Source organism: Nicotiana tabacum, chromosome 7 (assembly GCF_000715075.1).
Source record: "Nicotiana tabacum cultivar K326 chromosome 7, ASM71507v2, whole genome shotgun sequence".
In the NCBI taxonomy this organism is placed as follows: Eukaryota; Viridiplantae; Streptophyta; class Magnoliopsida; order Solanales; family Solanaceae; genus Nicotiana; species Nicotiana tabacum.
In genome coordinates this window covers 13,081,566-13,104,654 of record NC_134086.1, presented here as the reverse complement: position 1 = coordinate 13,104,654, position 23,089 = coordinate 13,081,566, and the positions used below count along the sequence as shown (strand labels likewise).

The 23,089-nt window shown below is 37.9% G+C and overlaps 2 protein-coding genes and 1 pseudogene across 2 annotated transcripts; 1 reads left to right on the top strand and 2 right to left on the bottom strand.

Moving 5' to 3' along the window:
- Window positions 1–11,639: 11,639 nt before the first annotated feature.
- Window positions 11,640–12,647, bottom strand: LOC142161987 (uncharacterized). Its single transcript, XM_075218281.1, has one exon. It carries the CDS (start codon window positions 12,645–12,647, stop codon window positions 11,640–11,642), a length of 1,008 nt encoding a protein of 335 aa, XP_075074382.1.
- Window positions 12,648–13,111: 464 nt separating this feature from the next.
- On the top strand, window positions 13,112–16,172 carry LOC107766505 (uncharacterized; annotated as a pseudogene).
- A 193-nt stretch (window positions 16,173–16,365) lies between these two features.
- Window positions 16,366–23,006, bottom strand: LOC107766504 (guanine nucleotide-binding protein subunit gamma 1). Its single transcript, XM_016585303.2, has 4 exons — window positions 22,456–23,006; window positions 16,932–16,984; window positions 16,813–16,857; window positions 16,366–16,731 (listed from the first exon to the last, which is right to left on the bottom strand). Exons 1-4 carry the CDS (start codon window positions 22,570–22,572, stop codon window positions 16,647–16,649), a joined length of 300 nt encoding a protein of 99 aa, XP_016440789.1. The 5' UTR covers window positions 22,573–23,006; the 3' UTR covers window positions 16,366–16,646.
- Between the last annotated feature and the right edge of the window lie 83 nt (window positions 23,007–23,089).

Genomic DNA, 23,089 nt, shown 5'->3' with positions numbered 1-23,089 from the left:
CATAACCCAATACCTTATTCAAACTTGTCCCAATCATCAAAACACCTCAAACAACATCAAATCTACCAAATCACATCGGATTCAAGCATAAGTTTCAAAAATCTTCCGAAATACGCTTTTGATCAAAAACCCAACCAAACTACGTCCGAATGGCCTGAAATTTTTCACACACATCCCAAATGACACGACGAAGCTACTGCAACTCTTTGAATTCTATTTCGACCCCTATATCAAAATCTCGCCTAACAATCGAAAATCGTCAAAATATCAACTTCGCCAATTCAAGCCTAATTCTACTCCGAACCTCCAAAACCCATTCCGATCACGCTCCTAAGTCACAAATCACCTCCCGAAGCTAATCGAATCATCGAAACTCACTTCCGAGCCTTCTACTCATAAGTTAGCATCCAGTTGACTTTTCCAACTTAAGCCTTGTTAAAAGAGACTAAGTGTCTCAAACTTCACCAAACTCATTCCGGACTCGATCCTACCAAATTCCCCATACTCACTGCCTTTCGGCTTAAAGCATAGGCCACCATATTGGCCTTTCCCGGATGGTATAATATAGTAATATCATAATCCTTAAGCAACTCCAACCATCTCCGCTGCCTTAAATTAAGATCCTTTTGCTTGAACAAATGCTGAAGACTGCGATGATCAGTGAACACCTCACAAGATATGCCATACAAGTAGTGCCTCCAAATATTCAATGCATGAAATATGGTAGCCAACTCCAAATCATGAACGGGGTAGTTCTTCTCATGGGGCTTCAACTGACGAGAAGCATAAGCAATAACTCTACCCTCCTGCATCAACACACAACCAATCCTAGCTCTCGAAGCATCACAATACACAGTATATGAACCTGAAACTGATGGCAAAACCAACACTAGAGCTGTGGTCAAGGCTGTCTTGAGCTTCTGAAAGCTCTTCTCACACTCGTCCGAGCATACAAATGGACACCCTTTTGAGTCAACTTGGTTAAGGGCGATGCGATAGATGAGAATCCATGAACAAACCGACGATAATAGCCTGCCAAACCAAGAAAACTACGAGTCTTTGTGGCTGAGGACGGTCTGGGCCAACTCTGAACCGCCTCTATCTTCTTCGTATCAACCTGAATACCCTCACTGGACACCACATGCCCCAAGAAAGCCACTGAACCAAGCCAAAACTCACACTTAGAGAACTTTGCATAAAGCTTCTCCTCCCTCAATCTCTGCAATACAACTCTCAAATGCTCCGCGTTCTCCTCCTGACTACGCGAATACACTAGAATATCATCAATAAAGACTATGACGAATGAATCGAGATAAGGACAGAACACGTTGTTCATCAAATGCATGAACGCTGCTAGGGCATTGGTCAGCCCAAAAGACATCACCAAGAACTCATAATGATCATATCGGGCCCTGAAAGTCGTCTTAAGAATATCCGAGTCCCTGATCTTCAACTGGTGATAACCTGAACGGAGATCAATCTTGGAGAACACCCTCGCTCCCTGAAGCTGGTCAAATAAATCATCAATGTGAGGCAAAGGATACTTGTTCTTAATTGTTACCTTGTTCAATTGCCTATAATCAATGCACATTCTCATTGTGCCATCCTTCTTCTTCACAAACAGAACCGGCGCACCCCAAGGTGACACACTAGGCCGAATGGACCCCTTATCTAGGAGCTCCTGAAGTTGCTCCTTCAATTCCTTCAACTCCGCTGGTGCCATACAATACGGTGGAATAGAAATGGGCTGAGTGCCTGGCACCAGTTCAATACCAAAATCAATATTCCTGTCCGGTGGCATGCCCGATAGGTCTGCAGGAAACACATCAGGAAAATCCCTCACAACTGGAACAAAATCAATATTGGGAGTCTCAGCTCCGACATCCCTCACAAATGCTAGGTATGAAAGACAACCCTTCCCAACCATACGCTAGGCTCTCAAGAAAGAGATCACTCTACTAGGAACATAATCAGTCACACCTCGCCACTTGATCCGTGGCACACCCGGTATAGCCAATGTGACTATCTTAGCATGACAGTCCAGAATAGCACGACACGGAGATAACCAATCCATGCCCAAAATGATATCAAAATCCACCATGCTCAATAGTAATAGATCCACTCGGGTTTCCAGACCCCCAATAGTCACCACACATGACCGGTACACACGGTCTACAACAACAATATCACCCACCGGGGTAGATACATGAACAAGTAAGGCAAGAAGCTTACGGCGTGTACCCAAATAACGAGCAAAGTATGATGACACATAAGAAAAGGTGGAACCGGGATCAAATAGTATAGAGGCATCTCTGTGACAGACTGAAACAATACCTGTAATGACAACATCTGAAGCAATAGCATCTGGTCTGCCTGGGACGGCATAGAAACGGGCCTGACCACCCCCTGATCGACCTCTCCCTCTGTGACGACACCTGGCCGACTGACCTCCACCCTTAGCTAGCTGAACGAGTGGTGGTGAAGAAACTAGCGCTAAAGCCGAAGACTGACCCCTCTGCTGGGACGAACTAGCAACACGACGAGGACACTACCTCCATATGTGGCCCATCTCGCCATACTCATAACAACTCCCAGGTGCTGGAGAAGGGGACTGAAGGTAACCCCTCGCAACGGAGTGACTAGCTGATGCACTCGGCATAGAAGAACCCTGAATCGATGGGGCACGAGATGAAATATGAGCTGGAAGGGCGCTGAGTGAGGACTGGCCCTGCTGAGATCCATGATAACCATGACCTGAAGATGCCCCATGATAACCTGGGCGAGCTGACTGAGCAGGACTGAATGAACGACCTCTACTGTGCTGGAACTGGCCCCTCGAAGGAGCACCACTATAGTTGTCAGATCCTCGAGGCCTCTTGGCCTCCCTCTCCTCTCACTCCTGACAGCGAACAGTCTCAATCTCATGGGCAATATAAACAACCTCCTCCAATGTAGCACCAATCACCGTCTCTCTGGTTATAAGAATACGGAGGTGGTAAGTAAGACCATCAACAAATCTCCTGATCCTCTCTCGATCTATCAGAACCATCCAGATGGCATGACGAGCCAACTCAGAAAACCTCAACTCATATTGTGACACAGTCATATCCCCCTGTCGTAATCACTCAAACTGTCTACGCAGCTCCTCTCTGCGGGACTGCGGCACATACTTCTCCAAGAAGAGAACGAAGAACTGCTGCCAAGTAAGGGGCACTACACCAACAGGCCTACGCCTCTCAAAATCCTCCCACCAAGTAAAATCAGCTCCTAAAAATTGATAGGTGGTAAAAGCATTCCCGCTGGTCTCCAGAATACCGGCAGTACGAAGCATCCTCTAACACTTATCCAAAAAGCCCTGGGCATCCTCGCCCTCTGCGCCACTAAAGGTCGGAGGCTGTAATCTACCAAACCTCTCCAATCTATGTTGCTCATCCTCCGGCATGACAGGAACCATATAGTCCTGAGCAGCTGCGATCGGCTGGGCTGGATGTGCCCCCGGCACCTGAAGTCCTTGCACTACCTGCTCAGGTGTGCGAGCGACGGGAGTCTGATTGCCTCCCCCGGCCTGTGAAGTAGCTGCGGCTGTAGTGGCTGAAACCGCCTGAGCCAGGCTAGTGCAAACTGATAAGATCTGTTCCAAGGCCTCTTGAAGACCCGGAATTACGATTAGCATAGCTGGTGCCTGAACTGGTGCTTCTGGAGCATCCATAGCTGGAGCCTGATCCTGATCTGAGGCAGCTGGTGGATCAACAAAGTCTGTCCTCGCTGCTTTGCCTCTGCTACGACCACGACTGCGTCCTCATCCTCTGGTGGTCTCAGCTGGTGGCACTAGTGGTCGTCCACCCCGGCCGGTAGCGTGAGAGAATGGAATAACAGAAGTTTAGTACTCGGATCAACAAGTTCGCACGATAAGAATTTCAAGAATGTGAAGTTTTCCTAAAGGTTCTGCAGCCTCTCGAGGATAAATACAGACGTCTCTGTACCGATCCGCGAGACTCTACTAAACCTGCTCATGATTCATGAGACCTATGTATCCTAGGCTCTGATACCAACTTGTCACGACCCTAACCCCGAACCCGGTCGTAATGGCGCCTCTCGTGAAAATAAGGCCAGCCAGTTCAATCTAACTCAATTTTTAAAGTAGTTAATCAACATAAAAATAGTCTAAACAAGATTTAAACAATACTAATTAGCGGAAATATCGATAACAGTGCGAAAAGTCCAACCCGACACAGCCCTAACCGGGGTGTCACAAGTCACGAGCATATCTAAACCATAATACTAGTCTGCTAAAATCATAAACTACTACAAGTGTTTGAAAGGGAACAGAAATGATAGAGAAGTAGAGACACGGGGCTGCGGACGTCAACAACTACCTCGTAGTCTCCGAAAACCGCATGGAACTGGAGGAATCAACACTCAGGAGTGGTACTAGCTACGCCTGAATCTGAACACATGGTGCAGAGAGTAAAGTGAGTACTCCAACTTAGTAAGTAACAAATGCAAATAACGACTGAAAGTAAGAAAACATGTAAAACACAAGGCATTCTATACTGAAGCAGTAAAAAAATTACTTTAAACAGTAAAACAATGAAGAGTCAAGTAAAATCCCTTTTCCTCAAGTAAAACAAGTAATTGACAGGTAAGTCAAAAAAATAGAAGTTCGCCCCTCGGGCACAATATCAACGAATCTGCCCCTCGGGCAATATCTCAGAACAGTACCAGCCCCTCGGGCTCAATCTCAGAACAATATCAGCCCCTCGGGCTCAATCTCATATCGCAATGGGTACCCGCGCTCACTGGGGGTGTACAAACTATGGGAAGGGCCCCTTACGGCCCAAGCGCAATATCAACCCATCTCGTTGCATCAAATTCAGGCCCTCGACCTCATATCAATCAAGCCACCTCGTGACATATTTATGTATCTCAGGCCCTCGGCCTCATATCAGTATCAATGTATCCTCACAACTAGGCCCTCGACCTTACTCAGTCCAAAAATCATCACAAGCCCCTCAAGCAATAGTAAAACAGTATTTCTCAGCCCAAAGCATTATTTAAAAATATCATTTAAGTCTTAAAACTGAGTAAAAATTATTGAGTAGTAAAACAGTGGAAAATAATATGACTGAGTTCATGTAATAAGTCAAAACAGTGAGAAATAATAATAAAAAATCTCCGAAGGGTTCAAATAGTTGGCACAAAGCCCAAATATGGCAATCAACCCAAATCATGATGATAGCAAATAAGTTTTAGTCAAATACGCGGTAAAATCATCAATCGAGACAGACCAAGTTACAATCCCCAATAGTGCACGACCCCAAGCTCGTCATCGAGCATGTGTCTCACCTCAATATAGCACTACGATGTGTAAATCCGGGGTTTCAACCCTCAGAACATCATTTACAATCATTACTCAACTCGAACCGGCTAAATCCCTAGCTCGCGATGCCTTTGCCCCTCGAATCGGCCTTCACGCGCGTTGAATCTATCCAAAATCAGAACAAGTACGTCAGCATATGCTAAGGGAACAATGCCCAAGCAAAAACAATCAACAAAGGGCACAAATCCCGAAATTACCAAAACCCGACCCCGGGCCCACTTTTCGAAAATCAGAAATTTTCCATCAATAGATTCCTTATCTCTCTACAAGTTCATACATATCAAAAATTTTCAAATCCGACTCCAAATGGTCCTTCAAATCCACAATTAAAGGCCTAAGTTCTCAAGCCCTAGTTTCCCCAATTTTAACCTTTTAATTCCTTTAATTACAGCCTTAATCCATGAAATTCTATGATAGAAATGTGTTTAAGGTCCAAAATCCTTACCTTAACGAAGTTCCCTTGAAATCTCTCTTCCAAATCGTCCAAAAGCTCTCAAGCCGAAGTTAAAAATGGTGAAATAACCCAAAATTCGCGAAGGGCTCTTTTAATTCATCTGCCCAGGCCTTTACGCATCTGCGGTACGATGCCCGCTTCTGCATTACCGTATATACGGCCAAACTACTGCTTCTGCGGTCCTTCACTTAAAACCCAAAATCGCATCTGCGATAGGACTTTCGAATTTGCGGCTTCGCAGATGCGGCTACTTGACCGCTTCTGCGGTATCTGCACACCTGTCCAAATTTTCTCTTCTGCGGCCAACTCTCCGCTTATGCGGCGCCGCACCTGCGGTCCCCAAACCGCAGGTGCGAAAAATATCAGAAGCAACAATATTTTCTGCAATCTCCCCAGTTTCAAATCTTCCCACTAACCATCGGAAATCACTCCGAGGCCCACCCCGGGACCTCAACCAAAAGCACACACATAAACCAATACCTTATTCAAACTTGTCACAATCATCAAAACACCTCAAACAACATCAAATCTACCAAATCACATCGGATTCAAGTCTAAGTTTCAAAAATCTTCTGAAATACGCTTTTGATCAAAAACCCAACCAAACCACGTCCGAATGACCTGATATTTTTCACACACATCCCAAATGACACGACGAAGCTACTGCAACTCTCAAAATTCTATTTCGACCCCTATATCAAAATCTCTCCTAACAACCGAAAATCGCCAAAATATCAACTTCGTCAATTCAAGCCTAATTCTACTCTGAACCTCCAAAACCCATTCCGATCACGCTCCTAAGTCACAAATCACCTCCCGAAGCTAACCGAAGCATCGGAACTCACTTCCGAGCCTTATAATACATAAGTCAACATCCGGTTGATTTTTTCAACTTAAGCCTTCTTAAAAGAGACTAATTGTCTCAAACTTTACTAAACTCATTCCGGACTCGATCCGACCAACCCGATACCACAAAACATGGATAATGAAGCATAAAGAAGCTGTAATGAGAAAAATGGAGCGATAACTCATGAGACGGCTGGCCGGGTCGTTACATTAATATTGACTGATTTTGTGATGTTTCTTTCTCCAGCATGTATGTTTACTTTATTATATATGTAAGTAAACTTTTATTTGATTTTGTAAACTCTTTTTTGTTATTTAGATAAACATAGACGTGTACCCTATATATTATATTTATTTTAAAAGAACTTCGTTTTATTCAAATCTAGCTACAGTGTTTCAAAGAACTATACTTATAAGATTTTAAATGTGAAAGAGTTTAATAGTTATATGGAGTAGTTTTTTTTTTGCTAGAGGCAAAGTAGTATTTAAATAATTATAAAAAATAACAAAAGTTCCTAACATGATTGCATATGATCATTAACCGAATTAAGTATGATAATGATAAAAAAAGATAAATTTTATTTTTAATTTAAATTCGAATTTTAGAACTTTATCTATAAATTCAAAATTATCTTTTATATATATATATATATATATATATATATATATATATATATATATATATATATATATATATATATATATATATATATATATATATATATATATATATATATATATATATATATATATATATATATATATATATATATATATATATATATATATATATATATATATATATATATATATATATATATATATATATATATATATATATATATATATATATATATATATATAGGCAGTTGTAAACGCAACAATCAATTCATCAATTTGAAATTCCTAAAAAAAAAAAATTGAAATTCCTGGTCACGTAGATGAATACTCTTCAAATAAACTTATTTCCCGAATTAAGATATTCATCAATTCATTAATACTTCGAGCCTCGTCTTTTAAAATTGATAAGTTGATATTTTGACAAGTCTTGAAATAGGGGGCATTGGTAGGTATACAGATTTTATTAAAATTAAATTCATAAAATAATTTGGATTTTATTGGTCCGAATAAATATATGGGCGAATATAATTGAATTAATTGTATAATTTTAGTATAAATAGATTAAATAAATAAGTCTTAATCCATTGGGCTAGCCCATTTAATTGGGCTAAAGTGACTAGCCCACTTCATTAAGCCCAAGATGTCATCATCCTAGAGGCCTAGTTTGGTGTCACTTATCAAATGACGTGGCACGCCAAGTCAAGCGGAAGAGCCAATAGGATCATGCCACGTGTCAAAATGACAAGGCATGCCAAGTCACACTAAAAGGCCAATGAAATCGCGCCACATGTGCAAGTGACATGTTCTGGCCAATCAAATGCGGCTATGTCGCACTTCAATTTGATTGGCCGGAAATAATTTGTTCTTATCACAACTCTTCTCTCCCACAACTATAAATAGGGGTCTTCATAACCCAGAAAAGACACCAGAAGTTATAACAAGAAGCAAAAGAGAGCTCGTGGATCAAACGCCACAAATTTCTCTACAAGTTTCAAGCTTCAAGCAATTAAATTCAAGTTCAAGAAATCAAGTTCAAACTCAAGAAACGAAGAACAAATCAAGTTCAAGATCAAGAACGAAGAACAATTCAAGATCAAGAACGAAGTCAAATTAAATACAAGGCGTTCAAGATCAAGGCTACTTGTTTGTGATACAATTAGTGGCAACAATCAAAGTGTTCGCGACGGATAAATCAAATTAAAATTCAAGATCAAGCTCAAGGCCCTTGAATTTATATTGGAAAAGTAGAATCAGAGGAATCATAGAGATTGTACACTCATATTTCTTGAAATAAAATACTACGATCATTGCAATATTTTTCGATCTTGATTTTATTTTCTCGATGCAAATTTATTGTCTACAATACACACTAATAGTATAATTAAAATTTTATACTATTAAATCTATACAAAAATTCATTTGTGACTTAAGGATAAAACATAATAAAAAGAACAGATGGATATCAGTAATAATACAGGCCATAAGTCGCATATGGTGAATACAACTTATATGCTACTTATAAGTTGCATTTGTCGAATTCGATTTATGATCGCTAATACATACACTCCTAAGTTTTTTATCATTCTCAATTTCTATTTTGGATTTACGCGTTTGTTAAATACAGAGATTTAAAGAAGAAATGACAAAATCTAAGATAGGGTTCATGAGTTGAGAGAAGCTTCGAGAGAAGTAGATATTTTTCTATTAAGCAAAATGAAAATCCGTCTTTACAATAGTGAGAAGGTCACTTATAAATAATGCGCCTTGACCCGATGACCCAATTACAAAATAATACAACACGGGCCAATTTTAATTACAAAAATGGCCCAAATACAAAATCAGCCTTTATGTAATACTCTAACACCCCCTCTCAAGTTGGAGGGTGATAGAACCCCCAACTTGCGAAGATGAAAATGATGAGCAGGGCCAGGAAGGGCCTTGGTAAGAATATCAGCAACTTGAGCATCGATGGACACATGACCCAAGCTAATCAGCCCATCACCAATCTTGCCTCTGAAGAAATGATAGTCCAGCTCTATATGCGTAGTCCTCTCATGAAAGACTGGATTACGGGCAATGTGCAAAGCAGCCTGGTTGTCACAATACAAAGGAATTGGAGAGGAAGAAGGAAGACCAAAATCATATAACAATCTTGAAAGCCAAGTAACCTGAACTGCAGTTTTATTCATGGCCCTGTATTCAACTTCAACAGCAAAAAAAGAGACCACAAACTGCTTCTTGGATTTCCTGCTCACCAAACAATCACCAAGAAAAACACAAAAACCAGTTACGGATCTTCTACTATCAGCATAAGAAGCCCAATCACTATAACAATATACTTTTTAAGAAAGGTCAGGAGAGTTACTGAAGAACAACCCAAAATCAGAAGTCCCTTTCAAATACCTCAAAAGATGTAAAGCAACCTGCATATGAGGAACACAAGGAGTTTGCAAGAATTGGCTAAGATGTTGAACTGCAAAACTGATAGCAGGCCTTATGTGTTAAGAATTCAACTTGCCTACCAAGCATCTATACTCTTCAGGCTTGGGCAAGGGATCACCAATAAAAGCCTTTAATTCTCATTGATAACAAGGGAACAAACAACAACAAAAGAAGTAAATGACTCTAATAAGTCATGAATAAACTTCTTTTGATGAAGAAGTACCCCAGAATCACAATAGACAACCTCAATTTCCAAAAAATGAGAAACAGGAACAGAAGGAGATAAAGGAGAAGTTTAATCATCAAAGAAATGGCCAAGGATGAGAGGAGAGGGCAAGATAGGGGATGATGGAGTAGAAGATTTGGAAAAAGGGGAAATGTGTTCATGGAAATTCACATCTCTGGAGATAAAACAAGATTTAGTAGACAAATTGTAAAGTATATAACTTTTTTTGGCAAAAGGGTATCCAAGGAATACACATGGGACAGACCTAGGATCAAACTTATCTCTATGGGGTTTGGGCACAGTTGAGTAGCAAAGACACCCAAAGGATCTAAGGTGAGAGTATATAGGAGCCTTGCCAAAGAGTAACTCATAAGGACTCTTGTTCTTGAGGAGAGGTAAAGGAAATCTATTTATCAGATAAGTGGCAGTAAGGAGATAATCACCCCAGAATTTTATAGGAAGATGAGATTGAAACAAAAGAGTCCTGGCAGTCTCTAGCAAATGCCTATATTTTCTTTCAACTACACCATTTTGTTGTGGAGTGTGAGGACAAGAGGTTTAATGAATGATCCATTTTTCAGAAAAGAAAAGAGAACCATAGGAAGAGGATCCTAGCTCTAAAACATTATCACTTCTCACAGTCTTAACTATAGTTTGAAACTGTGTTTCAACCATAGAAATAAAAGCCTTTAACAAATCAAAAGCATTACTCTTTGCCCCCATCAGATGTGTCTAGGTAGCCCTAGTATAGTCATCTACTATAGTAAGGAAGCGTACTTAGAACCAGAGTGAGTAGGAGTGGAGTAAGGACCCCAGGTATTTATATGAATAAGCTGAAAAGAATGAGTGGACTGAATAGAACTATCAGGAAAAGAGAGCCTAGTTTGTCTTGCTAAGGGTCAAATGGGACCTGTGAAAGACTGTTTGGAAGATAATCCATTATCAAGACCAGAAATAAGTTTCATCTTGGAAAAGGGAATGTGTCCAAGTCTATAATGCCAAACAACATCAGAATTATTCACTTTATTTGAATCAACCATGGTATTTATAAATGAATTGTCAGCAACAACATTATTAGACACTAGAGGTAAAGAAGAAACAACAGAAGAACAAGAATTGACATTAACAGACTCAACAGGAGAAGTCATATGCTGAAACAACTTGTAGAGTCCATTGTCCAGTCTACTAAGCACCACCGGCTTCCTCACTGAAGGGCCCTGAAAAGTACAAGCAAACTTGGTAAACTGTACAACAATATCACAATGAGACAAAAACTTCTGGACAGATATAAAATTATGTTTGAAACTAGGGATATAAAGAACATTATGAAGGATTAAGTCAGGGAATAAAGCTAAAAAACCAACATTTGGTAACCTTTACTTTGTACCCATTTGGAAAAGAGACAAGGTAGGGAACATGAAGAGTGATTATATCAAAAAGCAAACTCCTAATGGAAGTCATATGATCAGTAGCTCCAGAGTCTATTATCCAAACAATGCCATTCACACTAGACAACATACAAGCTCCATAAGAAATACCCTCATAAGACATGAGCTTACTAGCAAAGTTAGCAGAAGCCAAGAGAGGTGGAGAATGTGGGGAAGCAGAGATTTGTGATTGTTGTAATAAGATCATCAGCTAGGAGTATTGATCCTTGGTAGGGCCAGGTATCACAGAGGACTCCTATCCTCAACTGGACCATCAGAACCACCGGGCACAGAGGAACCACAAGAGGATTCAAGCTCAACATGTGCAGCAATTCTGCGAGGAGGAGATCCTTTGTTGAACTTGAAATTGGGAGGATATCCATACAACTTATAATATTTGTCTATAGAATGTCTAGGCTTCTTGCAATATTGACAAATAAGAGAAGTCCTGGGAGCCTCAAAAGAAACCTTGGAGGGAAATGATGGCTTAGAAGTCCCAACATTGAAAGAACCCGATTGTGTGGAGAATTGGGAGGCAGAAGACACCTGTCTCTGCTTCTCATAAGATAATAAGATGTTGTACACATTTCTAACAGATAGAAGTGGTTTCATCATTAGAATGTTGCTGCAAGTTTGCATGTAGGTATCATTCAGACCCATAAGGAACTGATAAACCTTCTGCTCTTCATCCACAACAGCTTTACCCCCACAAGTACAAACTCTGACCTTATAAACTGCTATCTCATTCCAGAGTTGTTTGATTTTGTTAAAATAAGAAGTTATGTCTAAAGACCCTTGAGAGATATGTATTAACTCTTTCTTTAGCTCAAAGACTCTGGCCCCATCAGTCTTACCATATCTCTCCTCTAATTCACACCAAATATCCTTAGCATATTCAGAATACTCTACGCTACGAGATATTTCTTTTGACATAGAATTAACCAACCATGACACCACAAGATCATTACATCTTTGCCACTGTCGTGCCAGAGGAGACCCAGGAAGTGACTTTGTAGAGGTACCACTGATAAAATTAAGTTTATTACGAATGGAGAGAGCAACTAAGATGTTTCTCCTCCAGCTGTCATAGCAGGTTCCATCAAATGGACTAGAAACCAAGGAGCTTCCTAGCACATCTGAAGGATGCACATATAGTGGATGACACGAATGTGCAAAGTCATCCTCATGAAATATAGTACAAGATGCAGCAGAGGAAGATGAAGGTGTAATAACAGGATTATCGTTCGTCATTGAGAGAAAAATATTACAATAACAAAACAATCAACAAACTTATGAGATATGAAAGAAAAATGATTTACCCCCTCTTTTGTAACCGAAAAGAGAACAGCCTTGTGAACAAAATTTCCGACGGCGCAGCAAAATACCGACGAGGAAACCCTAGCTGAAAATAGATGAATAGATCAACCAGGTCCTGACAAAACATCCATAGAAAATTGAAATCCAGTAGAAACAAGCAAGAATACAATGAAATCATCCGACGAAAATCCAACCAAAACCCTAATCCAATGTAAATGCAATCAAAACCAAAACTCGATAAAAATTGTAAGGGTTAACATCGATCGGAAGCAAGTGAGATGATCTACTAGAATCTATGCTCTGATACCATGTTAAGTACAAAGATTTAGAGAAGAAATAAAAAAATCGAAGATAGGGTTCATGAGCTAAGAGAAGCAGATATTTTTCTATTGAGCAAAATGGAAATCCATCTTTACAATAGTGAGAAGGTCACTTATAAATAGTGAGTCTTGACCCGGTAATCTAATTACAAAATAATACAACATGGGCCAATTCTAATTACAAAAATGGCTCAAATACAAAATCAACCTTTATCTAATACTCTAACAGCGTTACTTATATCTAAACTTACTTTCAAAATTTTAAATCTTCCAATCTAGACTTCTCTTTATAGTCGTAATACTTTTCAGGGGGAGATCGCTATCCTTTCTGAGACTCCTATGATGGTAAACTATATTTAAGCAATAATTATCAATTTCTTGGACAAATGTATGACTTGTTTGGTTATAGATTTTGGCTCAAAAATTAAAATAATATTTGGAGAATTTTAAATAGCTATGCATTTGTTTATCAAATTGGCCATTATTTCAATTTCTAACTTGAAATATAGAATTTTTAAGTTTGAAAAATAGCCTTTAGAAGTTTATAAAAATTTTACTCACAAAACTTCAACTGTATTTTTATTTGCAAACACAACTTCAAATACTAATCTTTTTTAAATCTCAACCAAATACTGTTCGTTTCCCACGTGCAAATTCATTGATGCATATGAGACTTTGACACTTAGTAGTGTTTTATCAGTTGAAATATTTTAAACTTTTAGTAACTAATTGTCGAAGAATTTTATAATCAATATAGGAGAAACCTCTTCTAATTCTCTATATAGAATAAGCAAAAAGTAAAATTTTAAAAAAAGTATATATGTAACTAATAAGGAAGTATAAAGCGACTTATAAATTGCATTCAATAAATGCGACTTATAAGTCGCAAAATAGCAGGATGGGCCTTCTAAAAGGGCCTTAGTAAATGCTAACTTATAAGTCGCATTCACCAATTGCGACATATAAACACATTCAATAATTACGAATTATGAATCGCATTCACTAAATCCTTATATTTATTAAGATGATCCCTTTAAAACTCTGAATCACAAGGTTCAGTTTTTTTCTGCTAAGGTTATTAGTTATTTTGATTCAGATATATAAACATGTGATTTAATGTTTTAGTATTTATATTGAGTACGTATTGTTTTATAATTTGAACGTTAAAATAAAATATGGGAGCTTTCTCGTATCGAGATTCTGGTTCATGTTATTCCCAGCAAAGAACTATATGATTGTGGTAGTTGGATTAGATAACACTGGCAAAAACGACGATACTTTACAAGTTGCATTTAGGAGAGGTCGTTACTAGTAATCCTACTGTTGGTAGCTGTAAGCAATTAAAATTGTATTGAATTTAAATCCATATGAAATTTGGATTTGATTTCAATTAAATATATTTGGTCCAAATTAATATTATGGGCTAATATGATTAGATTAATTATATTAGTCCAATATATATGGATTAAATAAATAAGACTTAATCCATTGGGCTAGCCCATTTAATTGGGCTAGAGTGATGAGCCCACTTTATTAACCCCAAGATGTTATTTTTCTAGAGACCCAGTCTGGTGCCATGTGTCAAATGACGTGGCGCGCCAAGTCAAGCGGAAGAGCCAATAGGATTGTGCCACGTGTCAAAATGACAAGGCATGCCAAGTCACACTAAAAGGCCCATGAAATCGCGCCATGTGTGCAAGTGACATGTTCTGGCCAATCAAATGCGGCTATGTCGCACTCCAATTTGATTGGCCGGATAATTTGTTCTTATCACAACTCTTCTCTCCCACAACTATAAAGAGGGGTCTTCATAACTCAGAAAAGATAACTCCGAAATGATACCAGAAGTTATAACAAGAAACAAGAAAGAGCTCGTGAATCAAACGCTGCAAGTTCCTCCACAAGTTTCAAGCTTCAAGAAATCAAGTTCAAGCTCAAGAACGAAGAACAAATCAAGGTCAAGTTCAAGCAATCAAGCTCAAGCTCAAGAACAAGATCATCGTTCGTGGAAACAAATATAGATTCAAGATCAAGCTCAAAGACCTTTGAATTTATTTACTATTGAAAAGAAGAATCAAAGGATTCATAGAGATTGTACACTCAGATATTCGAAATAAAATACTACAATTGTTGCAATATTTTTCGATCCTGATTTTATTTTCTCGACGCAAATTTATTATCTACAGTAGCAACGTTGAGGAACTTGTTTACAAGAACATTCGATTCGAGGTACATTCACTAGTACCTTATGTTTTTCTACTGTATTTTTGAGTTATTACTCTCACGTTTATACTTTTTTTTGTCATGTCAATATGCATCAAATTATATTAGGTCTAAGGTGGAGCTGTAGGTGGCTAGTTATATGAAAATGCCCTTTCTGGGGCAGCCTGCTCGCTGGAATAAGAGAATAGTATTTGATGAGCTTTAAGTAGAGGTCACTTCTTTTGGGATGATATGTATGTATGTGTATGTATATATATAGATAGATAAATAACAGTTACCCAGTGGAATAGTCGAGGTGTGCACAAGCTGACCTAGACACCACCATCATAAAAAAAAGGATAAGGAAAGTTTCTTGCACTGTGATCTTATCACCATCATGTGTCTGCGTTGATAAATTGGAGAAGTGGTTTAACCTGAGCTTAACAAGGATCAATAATTTTAGTATGTACTTGTTTATTCCCTCCCTCTCTGTGTGTGTCTGTCAACTTTGCATGAGAACATTAGGAGCTTTTATTTGCATCGTATTTCTGCAGATTACAATGTCATGAATTCAACTCATTCCACATCCAATCATCTTTGCCATTTTCTCCTGGTGTTTTCTCCATTTACCGAGTTTAGAGTACTGTATATCATTGGCATTGACAGCACAGACAGAGCCAGGATTTTCATTACGACGGACGAACTCGTTAGACTGCTGCCACATGAGGATCTGCAGAATGCCGTTGTACTACTATTTGCAAACAAACAAGACCTTAAAGATGCCATGACATCTGCAGAAATAACTGATGCACTTTCACTTCATAGTATCAAGAACCATGATTGGCATATTCAAGCTTGCTGTGCCCTCACCGGCGAAGGTTTATATGATGGTTTAGGGTGGATTGCACAGCGAGTTACTGGAAAAGCAACAAGCTAGAGCTTGTCGGATAAAAAACATACAACAATGACATACCCAATATAATCCCACATAGTGGGGTTTGAGGAGGGTAGCGTGTACACAGACCTTACCCCTACCTTGTGGAGATAAGTCGGATAAAAAACATGCCTTTTGTATTTATCGAAGAGATATAAAACAAATAACAGTCATTCCTGATCAAAAGGATAGCAACTCAGTCAGTAATATAAATCATTTCTAACCACAAGCAAATACTTGTCAATATGATGTTATAATAGAAAATTGTCATCTGCACAATGCTACCAGTGACCTATCAGTAAAGATGAGAATCTTGAATTTCAACTCTTAAGGGATATAAAAAATGTCATTTTCTGCACATTGAAACATTTCATTACACATTTGATAAGACATCTCTGTGTTAGGCAACACGCTGTGCGTACCAACTTCAACTTCGTCTCCAATCAAGGAAAATCTCCAAAGTCGGCCAAAGAGTGATTACAATATCCAGCATCTGCAACCTGATGTATCTTGTGGACCTTCAAACCATCGATCCCAGTAAGGATTTGTTGGACCATGTGTTCTGATATAGAAAATATTTAATAAATTAACAAAATACAAAACTCATGATACGCCGCGCTAAAGCAAGAGTAATAATTCTTACACTGGCAGTAATGGATCTGGCCTTGTTTCCACATTACTTAGCATCCTAAAGTCCATTTAACAGAATTAAGTTAGATAACCATAACGCGCACTGAACACAAACAGATAATTAGTACTTACTCCTTGCAAGCAGTTGATGCCTTTTCCATTTTGTCGAGCAGTTCAAGTTCTTCCTGCACATATTACATCATCGGCAAATAGTAAATAAATTTGTCGATAGACAGACAACAAAAGAAGACTTCAATAGACAAGTAATAATCAATAAGAAATATGAGCATCTTTTCTGATGTTGACACATGAAAAGCAACGGTGATCAACCACATCTAGTTTTAAGCCTTTTCAAAGAACATTTGGACAACGCCGCCAGAAACTACACGACATGCAGAAGATAGCTTTGGAAATAACAAAAAGTCACTGCAGCTGTCAAACTAAAATTTAATTGTGCATCACACTGAACATACAGACAACAAAGTCCGATTACAGGTCCATATTCACAAAATTCTGTTGGACTTTATGCGACCAAATAGTTGGCAAGGTATCTATAAAATATGTTCCAGGATTTTGACCATAAGAACTTTGCTCGAATATAGAAGAACAAAAAAGTTATAACGAGGACAGTCAAATTCTAACTCCTGATCGCATCAGTAGCATATAACTTTCCTTTTTTTTTTTTTTTTTTGAATAAATCAAGAGTATTATTAAAGTTACACTATGTTGGTCTCAATAGACATATATAATACAACCCACGTTAAGCCTCCTAAGTCTTAGCTTAGCATCTGTACAAGCTGGACATGTCACCAAGTATTAACTCAATTAAGTATTCTGCCAATACTAGACGGTTAAAAGTATTAGATATATTTGTCAACCACATTGGAGATGCTCAAGCACAGCCTAGTGGTTGCACGAATCCCATTCTGGATTGGTGCAAACACAATGATCAGAATATCAAAGAAGTAGAGAGAGAAAAAGCTAAGCGCATCGAGTTCCACGTAATACATATCTAAATAACAGAAAGATACTTGTTATTTCGTACCAGCACTGCTAGTCGCATATGTAATATGTAAGGTTACTGAATGATTGGTAGCTTTCAACTGATCAAACATGGTTTAAAAAATTCAAATCTTATATAGTGAGAAATTCTGTGACTGATGTTCAGCACTGCAACACATTCTTCCCTAATTCCGTGAATGATTAGTTCTGGATCTAACCAGGTTACACGGAATTGAGAATTACTCGCTGAAAGACCATTAATTAACAATTCGAATCAGCTCGTATCCTAAACATTCATCTCACAGATCATCTAAAACTCTGTGTTGCGATGTGTGATGGGATATCACATATTTAGTGGATACGAGTACACAATATGAATAGAGAAAGATTTGATTCTCCCATTAACAAAGAAATTATATAAGATATGATGCCCAAAAGGTCATGCCGTTTCTAGTTCTCTATCAATATGTGATACTTTAGCTGAATATATGATTGATCACTGTAAATGACCTTCATCTCACAGATATACGAGTCGGCAGAAAAATATGGGAAAGAACAATTTTTGAAGAATCACACACATATACAGAGAAATTGTAAATATTGCATATATGTGCCTTTTTCATTTTGGTAAATAATTTTTCTATTACCAATAGTAAATCAGTACAAGATTAAAATCTGCATATGGAATTCTCCCAATCTGCAAAAAACCAACTAGCATCTCACCTTACACATCTGAAACTACAAATACTACTACTTGGTCTTTATATGTACTTCTTAACTGATACATTTAATACTACAATGCATTTTATCAAGAGGTTGTCATAATTCATTTAGGCAAAGACTTTCGATTGCCATTATTTTGTGGCTTCACTTACTAAGAGTTATCTGAACTTTTGCAACAAGGACGAAACATCCTTCTCTAAGAACTCCGTTCCCAGGTACATAAACCTAAAAGCTTACTTTTCGAAGTCCTTTGAAGTAACTCTACCAAATATGTTCTTCTTGCTCTGAGGATAAAACATTTTAATTCAGAAGAACGAGCAGCAGATGCTCTGTGTTTCTCTTGACAAGTTCTATTTCCCAAGTTTGACATGTAAGATCATAGAGATGCAAAGGTAAGTTCAGCAACAATCCACCAAGTTTGACAAGTTCTATTTCCCAAGTTTGACGTGTAAGATCATAGAGATGCAAAGGTAAGTTCAGCAACAATCCACCAGGACTAGGTCATCATATAAAGGGAACACCTTTTGAAAAAAGCAAAAATATCAGCACAAGCTGAAAATAAGAAAAACATCAGCACAAGCAGTAAAATGAAGATCCATCCCAACGTCAGTTTGTTCATTCATAAATCACGTTTTGAAAAATTTTCAATGATTTCTGGCGTCTGTTAAGAGGTTCACATTATATTTGTAATTAAAATTTGGAACTCAGTCAGACAAACCAATCAGTTGCGACTAACGCTAAGGCCTAGTTTTGAATTCTACTTATAAGGGATCAGAAATTGAATTGTTCAAATCTCAACCCACTAAGTAAATTTGTATTGTTTTTCTTTTCACGACCACCAATTTGCTCTAGAAAGATTTAGTTCATTCAGATCTTTTACTAAGCCTCAATAAGATCAAGGCATTATCCACTCAAAGAATCCTACAGAGATGACCTTTCACCACAACTCTCTCCAGTCCCACCATATAACGACCGCTATCACTGTGCCAATCTTTTCTCCTTTTTTTCTACTGCTACTACTGAGAATATACTACTGTCAATATAATGTAGTGGAAAGAAATCACCTCAATACATTATATTCTCTTTTTAATTTTGATAATGGTGGTATCGGTACCACATTGCACACCTTAACTGTTCCACCAATTACCTGCATGCATCCCCTTATGCATCCCTTCACCATTACATGTATTGGATAATCCCGTCCGATAATACTTAGGTAGAACGGAAGAAATTGCCTGACTTTTTGCCTCTCTGACATTATTACAGTAGATTGTATATTTTTATCTGTTTAACTGAATACCTTTTCCTTGATAGTGGATGACTAATTTCACCCCATGATATCACAAGTCAAGTTGCTTTTCATGGGATCCATGAATAATCAATCACGCAACAATTTGATAACTTTCGATCAATTCGGCACATTAAAATGTGAGTTAGGAGTGACAACTGATCTAGTAGAATCAAGTTAATTCTAGCATTGAAGAGGCCTTCCAACTCAAAGTAGGTACCAAAAGTGTGGATCTTTGTGATTGAACTGATGCTTTCTTGTCTCTCTTATTTCTTTCTTAATAGGTTCGCTTTTAGTATAATTCCAAGGCTAATACCTGAGTTAAATGTGTCTTGCATGAGAGAAGGAAAGTGGATAATCTTTCCTTTTTTTGTTTTTCTTTTTTTTTTATTAAGTAGTTTTGACATTTTCGCTGTTCATTAACAAGAAAAAGTTTGTAAGAAAAGAGAGAAGAGGCTATGTAGTACATTAGCCACAGAACAATAAAAGCATTTAAATTTCAAATTATTACTCCCTACGTCCTAATCTTAAGACACACTCCATTTTGGAATGTCTAAACATGTTTGACACCATTTCACTTCTATACAGATTTCACAAATTTCAAGAATTCAAATTCATCAAACGATCCAAGGTTTAAACTTTGATGTAATATTTGTTCTATTAAACTAGCTTTTCCACTGTTATTTAATATTTTCTCCACAAGCACTAATGTACATAAAAGTCAAATTAACATCTTGAACGCAATGTTCAGTCAAACACCGCCATATAAAAAGGATGGAAATGAGTATAACATTCCAGCCCTTTTCTCAGCCATTATGAAATGACAAAAGGCCTGAAGCTAAGAACTAATGGAAAGTTGCCGAAGACTCATTGCGTAGTCAGAGAATATCCTTGCATTTGTCTCCTTTCAAATAAAACTACGATAATTTGTCATCTCCAAAAATCCTCACAGCAAGAAACCCCTGACCACCATAAAACTCTTCAAAAGTTCACATTTTACGATCTACTCCTCATAATGACCAACAAAATTCACGGTCAGGAAAAGCCAAAACAACAGGAAAGCAACTTCTTTTATTAGCAGGCGGTGAAGGAACTCTAGTTCAATTACTCCGATTGGTTTGTGATCCAGTTATGCTTTTCCTACTCTTCTACACATTTTAGATTTCCGTCTCTTCTCTGTCGTTTCTTTCTTTCTCCAACTCCAACATCAATTAAGTAGCGCTCCTGGTCCTAAATAACCAGACACTCCCTCCACTGACATTCTATGTTGAATGAATCAGTTCCTTAATGAGAGAAACTAAGTTCACTATGTTACTTTCTGACTTCAGATGTCTACAGAAAGGGGATATCTGTCCATGCCTGATCATATTCTACCAGCACAATCTTTTTTTTAAATCAACCTTCAAAATCTATTCAGCAGCACAAAAGTGAAGGCAGCTCAAACAGTATCCGAAGTATTTCGCTTGCAATGCGGCAGCTTTATAAGCAAACTCTGAACCAGCAGTCAGAAACTAAAACAGCTGAGTCATGGATTCAACCATCTAAACAAAGAACGAAGAACTAAAGCTTAAAGACGGCTAGAATTCATGGTTGAAATTCAATACAGGGCTCCAATGAGACATAAGTGAGCCCTATATGTACCATTTTGACCAACAAGTTTTAATAGGTCTCACTACAACTCCAGGCCAAGTCCCAAATATACTCAAAACAATTAATAGTCAACTCTCAAAAACATTAAGAATTCACTTCAAAACTCAACAAGTTTTCTTCCTATATGTCCCATTTCTCAAACAAGTTTCAAAAGGTCTCGCTACAACTCCAGGCCAAGTCCCAAATATACTCAAAACAATTAGCACTCAACTCTCAAAAACATTAAGAATTCACTTCAAAACTCAACAAATTTTCTCCCTATATGTCCCATTTCTCAAACAAGTTTCAAAAGGTCTCGCTACAACTCCAGGCCAAGTCCCAAATATACTCAAAACAATTAGCACTCAACTCTCAAAAACATTAAGAATTCACTTCAAAACTCAATGTCAAGTCTAATACATACTCAAACAGCTCATATTCAACTCTCAAAGACATTAAGATTTCACTTCAAAACATAAAGAATTTCCTCCTTCTACACCTAGAATGCAAAAGGGGACACACGCTTCAGGCTTCCACAAATCAAGAACTTACTACTATATGAGATATCAAACAGCTCATGTCACATGAACACATCAAATAAACCAAAAACATCGAAAACCCCCTCCTTTCAGAATTAAAGTAAAGAAAGCTCTACTGTTTGTTAGTTGATGGTCAACCCTTTTCACCCAAATTAGCAGGCACATAGAACAATAGATTTAAACACAATTCATTACTTCCACCTGTACATTATACCAATACAACAGAAGAACCCCCTGAAGGGAAAAAAATTCAAACTGTATCCTCAAATAGAGCAATTAACAACAACCATATTCAGCTAACCAGAAACAACAATCAAATTTTCAACTTCTAAGGAACAAGAAACAACAACTAAGCCTCAGTCCCAAACAAGTTGGAGTCGACTATATGTATTTTCACTGACCATCTCAGGCCAATATTATACAAAATAAAAGTAAAAGCAAAGCCAAAAAAAGTCAAAAGAGACATCAAACAAACCTCTAAGAAACGAGTTTCTTGCTCAAGTCTCTTCAATTCAGCAGATATCCTATGTTTCCCTCTTGTATCAGTTGCTGCCACAACCGATCTCAACTGTTCTGAGCTCTCTGATTGCATCCTTTTTCTCACACGCACTTCTCAAAAGCTCCAAATTACCTAAAGAATCAGATTCATGTATACACAACTAACAAAACTGTTCAAACACTATAAGAACAGAACCCCATTTATTACATAAAAAATGAAAAGACCAAATCCCTAAAAGAATCAAAATCGTGTTAACAAACTAACAAAACTGTCCAAGAACTAAAAACAAAAGAATCCCATTTAGATAAAGAATCACGAAAGACTCAATTTTTATTAACAAAAATAGAAACTTTGAGATTCTGTAACTGAAACTAGGGATTCTTGGACTGTTTCAATAGACAGAAAAAAAGGGTAGCAGACAATTGAAGAGACAATGCAGAAGGTAAAAGGAGAGTGCTTGGGCGGTAGTACAGGGTGGGGTGGGGATGGGGGGTGGGTGGGGTGGTTTACTTTTGTTGTTTTGTTCTGCAAAAGTGAATTGAAATGTTCCAAGGGGATAGACAAAACAGAATGAAGAAGAAAGATGAAACCAAAAAGAAAAGAAAAAGGA

Bases quoted from the DNA above. Each gene is read 5' to 3' on its own strand.
- LOC142161987 (XM_075218281.1), bottom strand. From the start codon at position 12,647: ATGACGAACGATAATCCTGTTATTACACCTTCATCTTCCTCTGCTGCA.
- LOC107766504 (XM_016585303.2), bottom strand. From the start codon at position 22,572: ATGCAATCAGAGAGCTCAGAACAGTTGAGATCGGTTGTGGCAGCAACT. The intron at 16,858-16,931 runs GTAAGTACTAAT...AATGGACTTTAG, and splicing joins GCATCAACTGCTTGCAAGGA to GATGCTAAGTAATGTGGAAA. The intron at 16,732-16,812 runs GTAAGAATTATT...TTTCTATATCAG, and splicing joins CCAGATCCATTACTGCCAGT to AACACATGGTCCAACAAATC.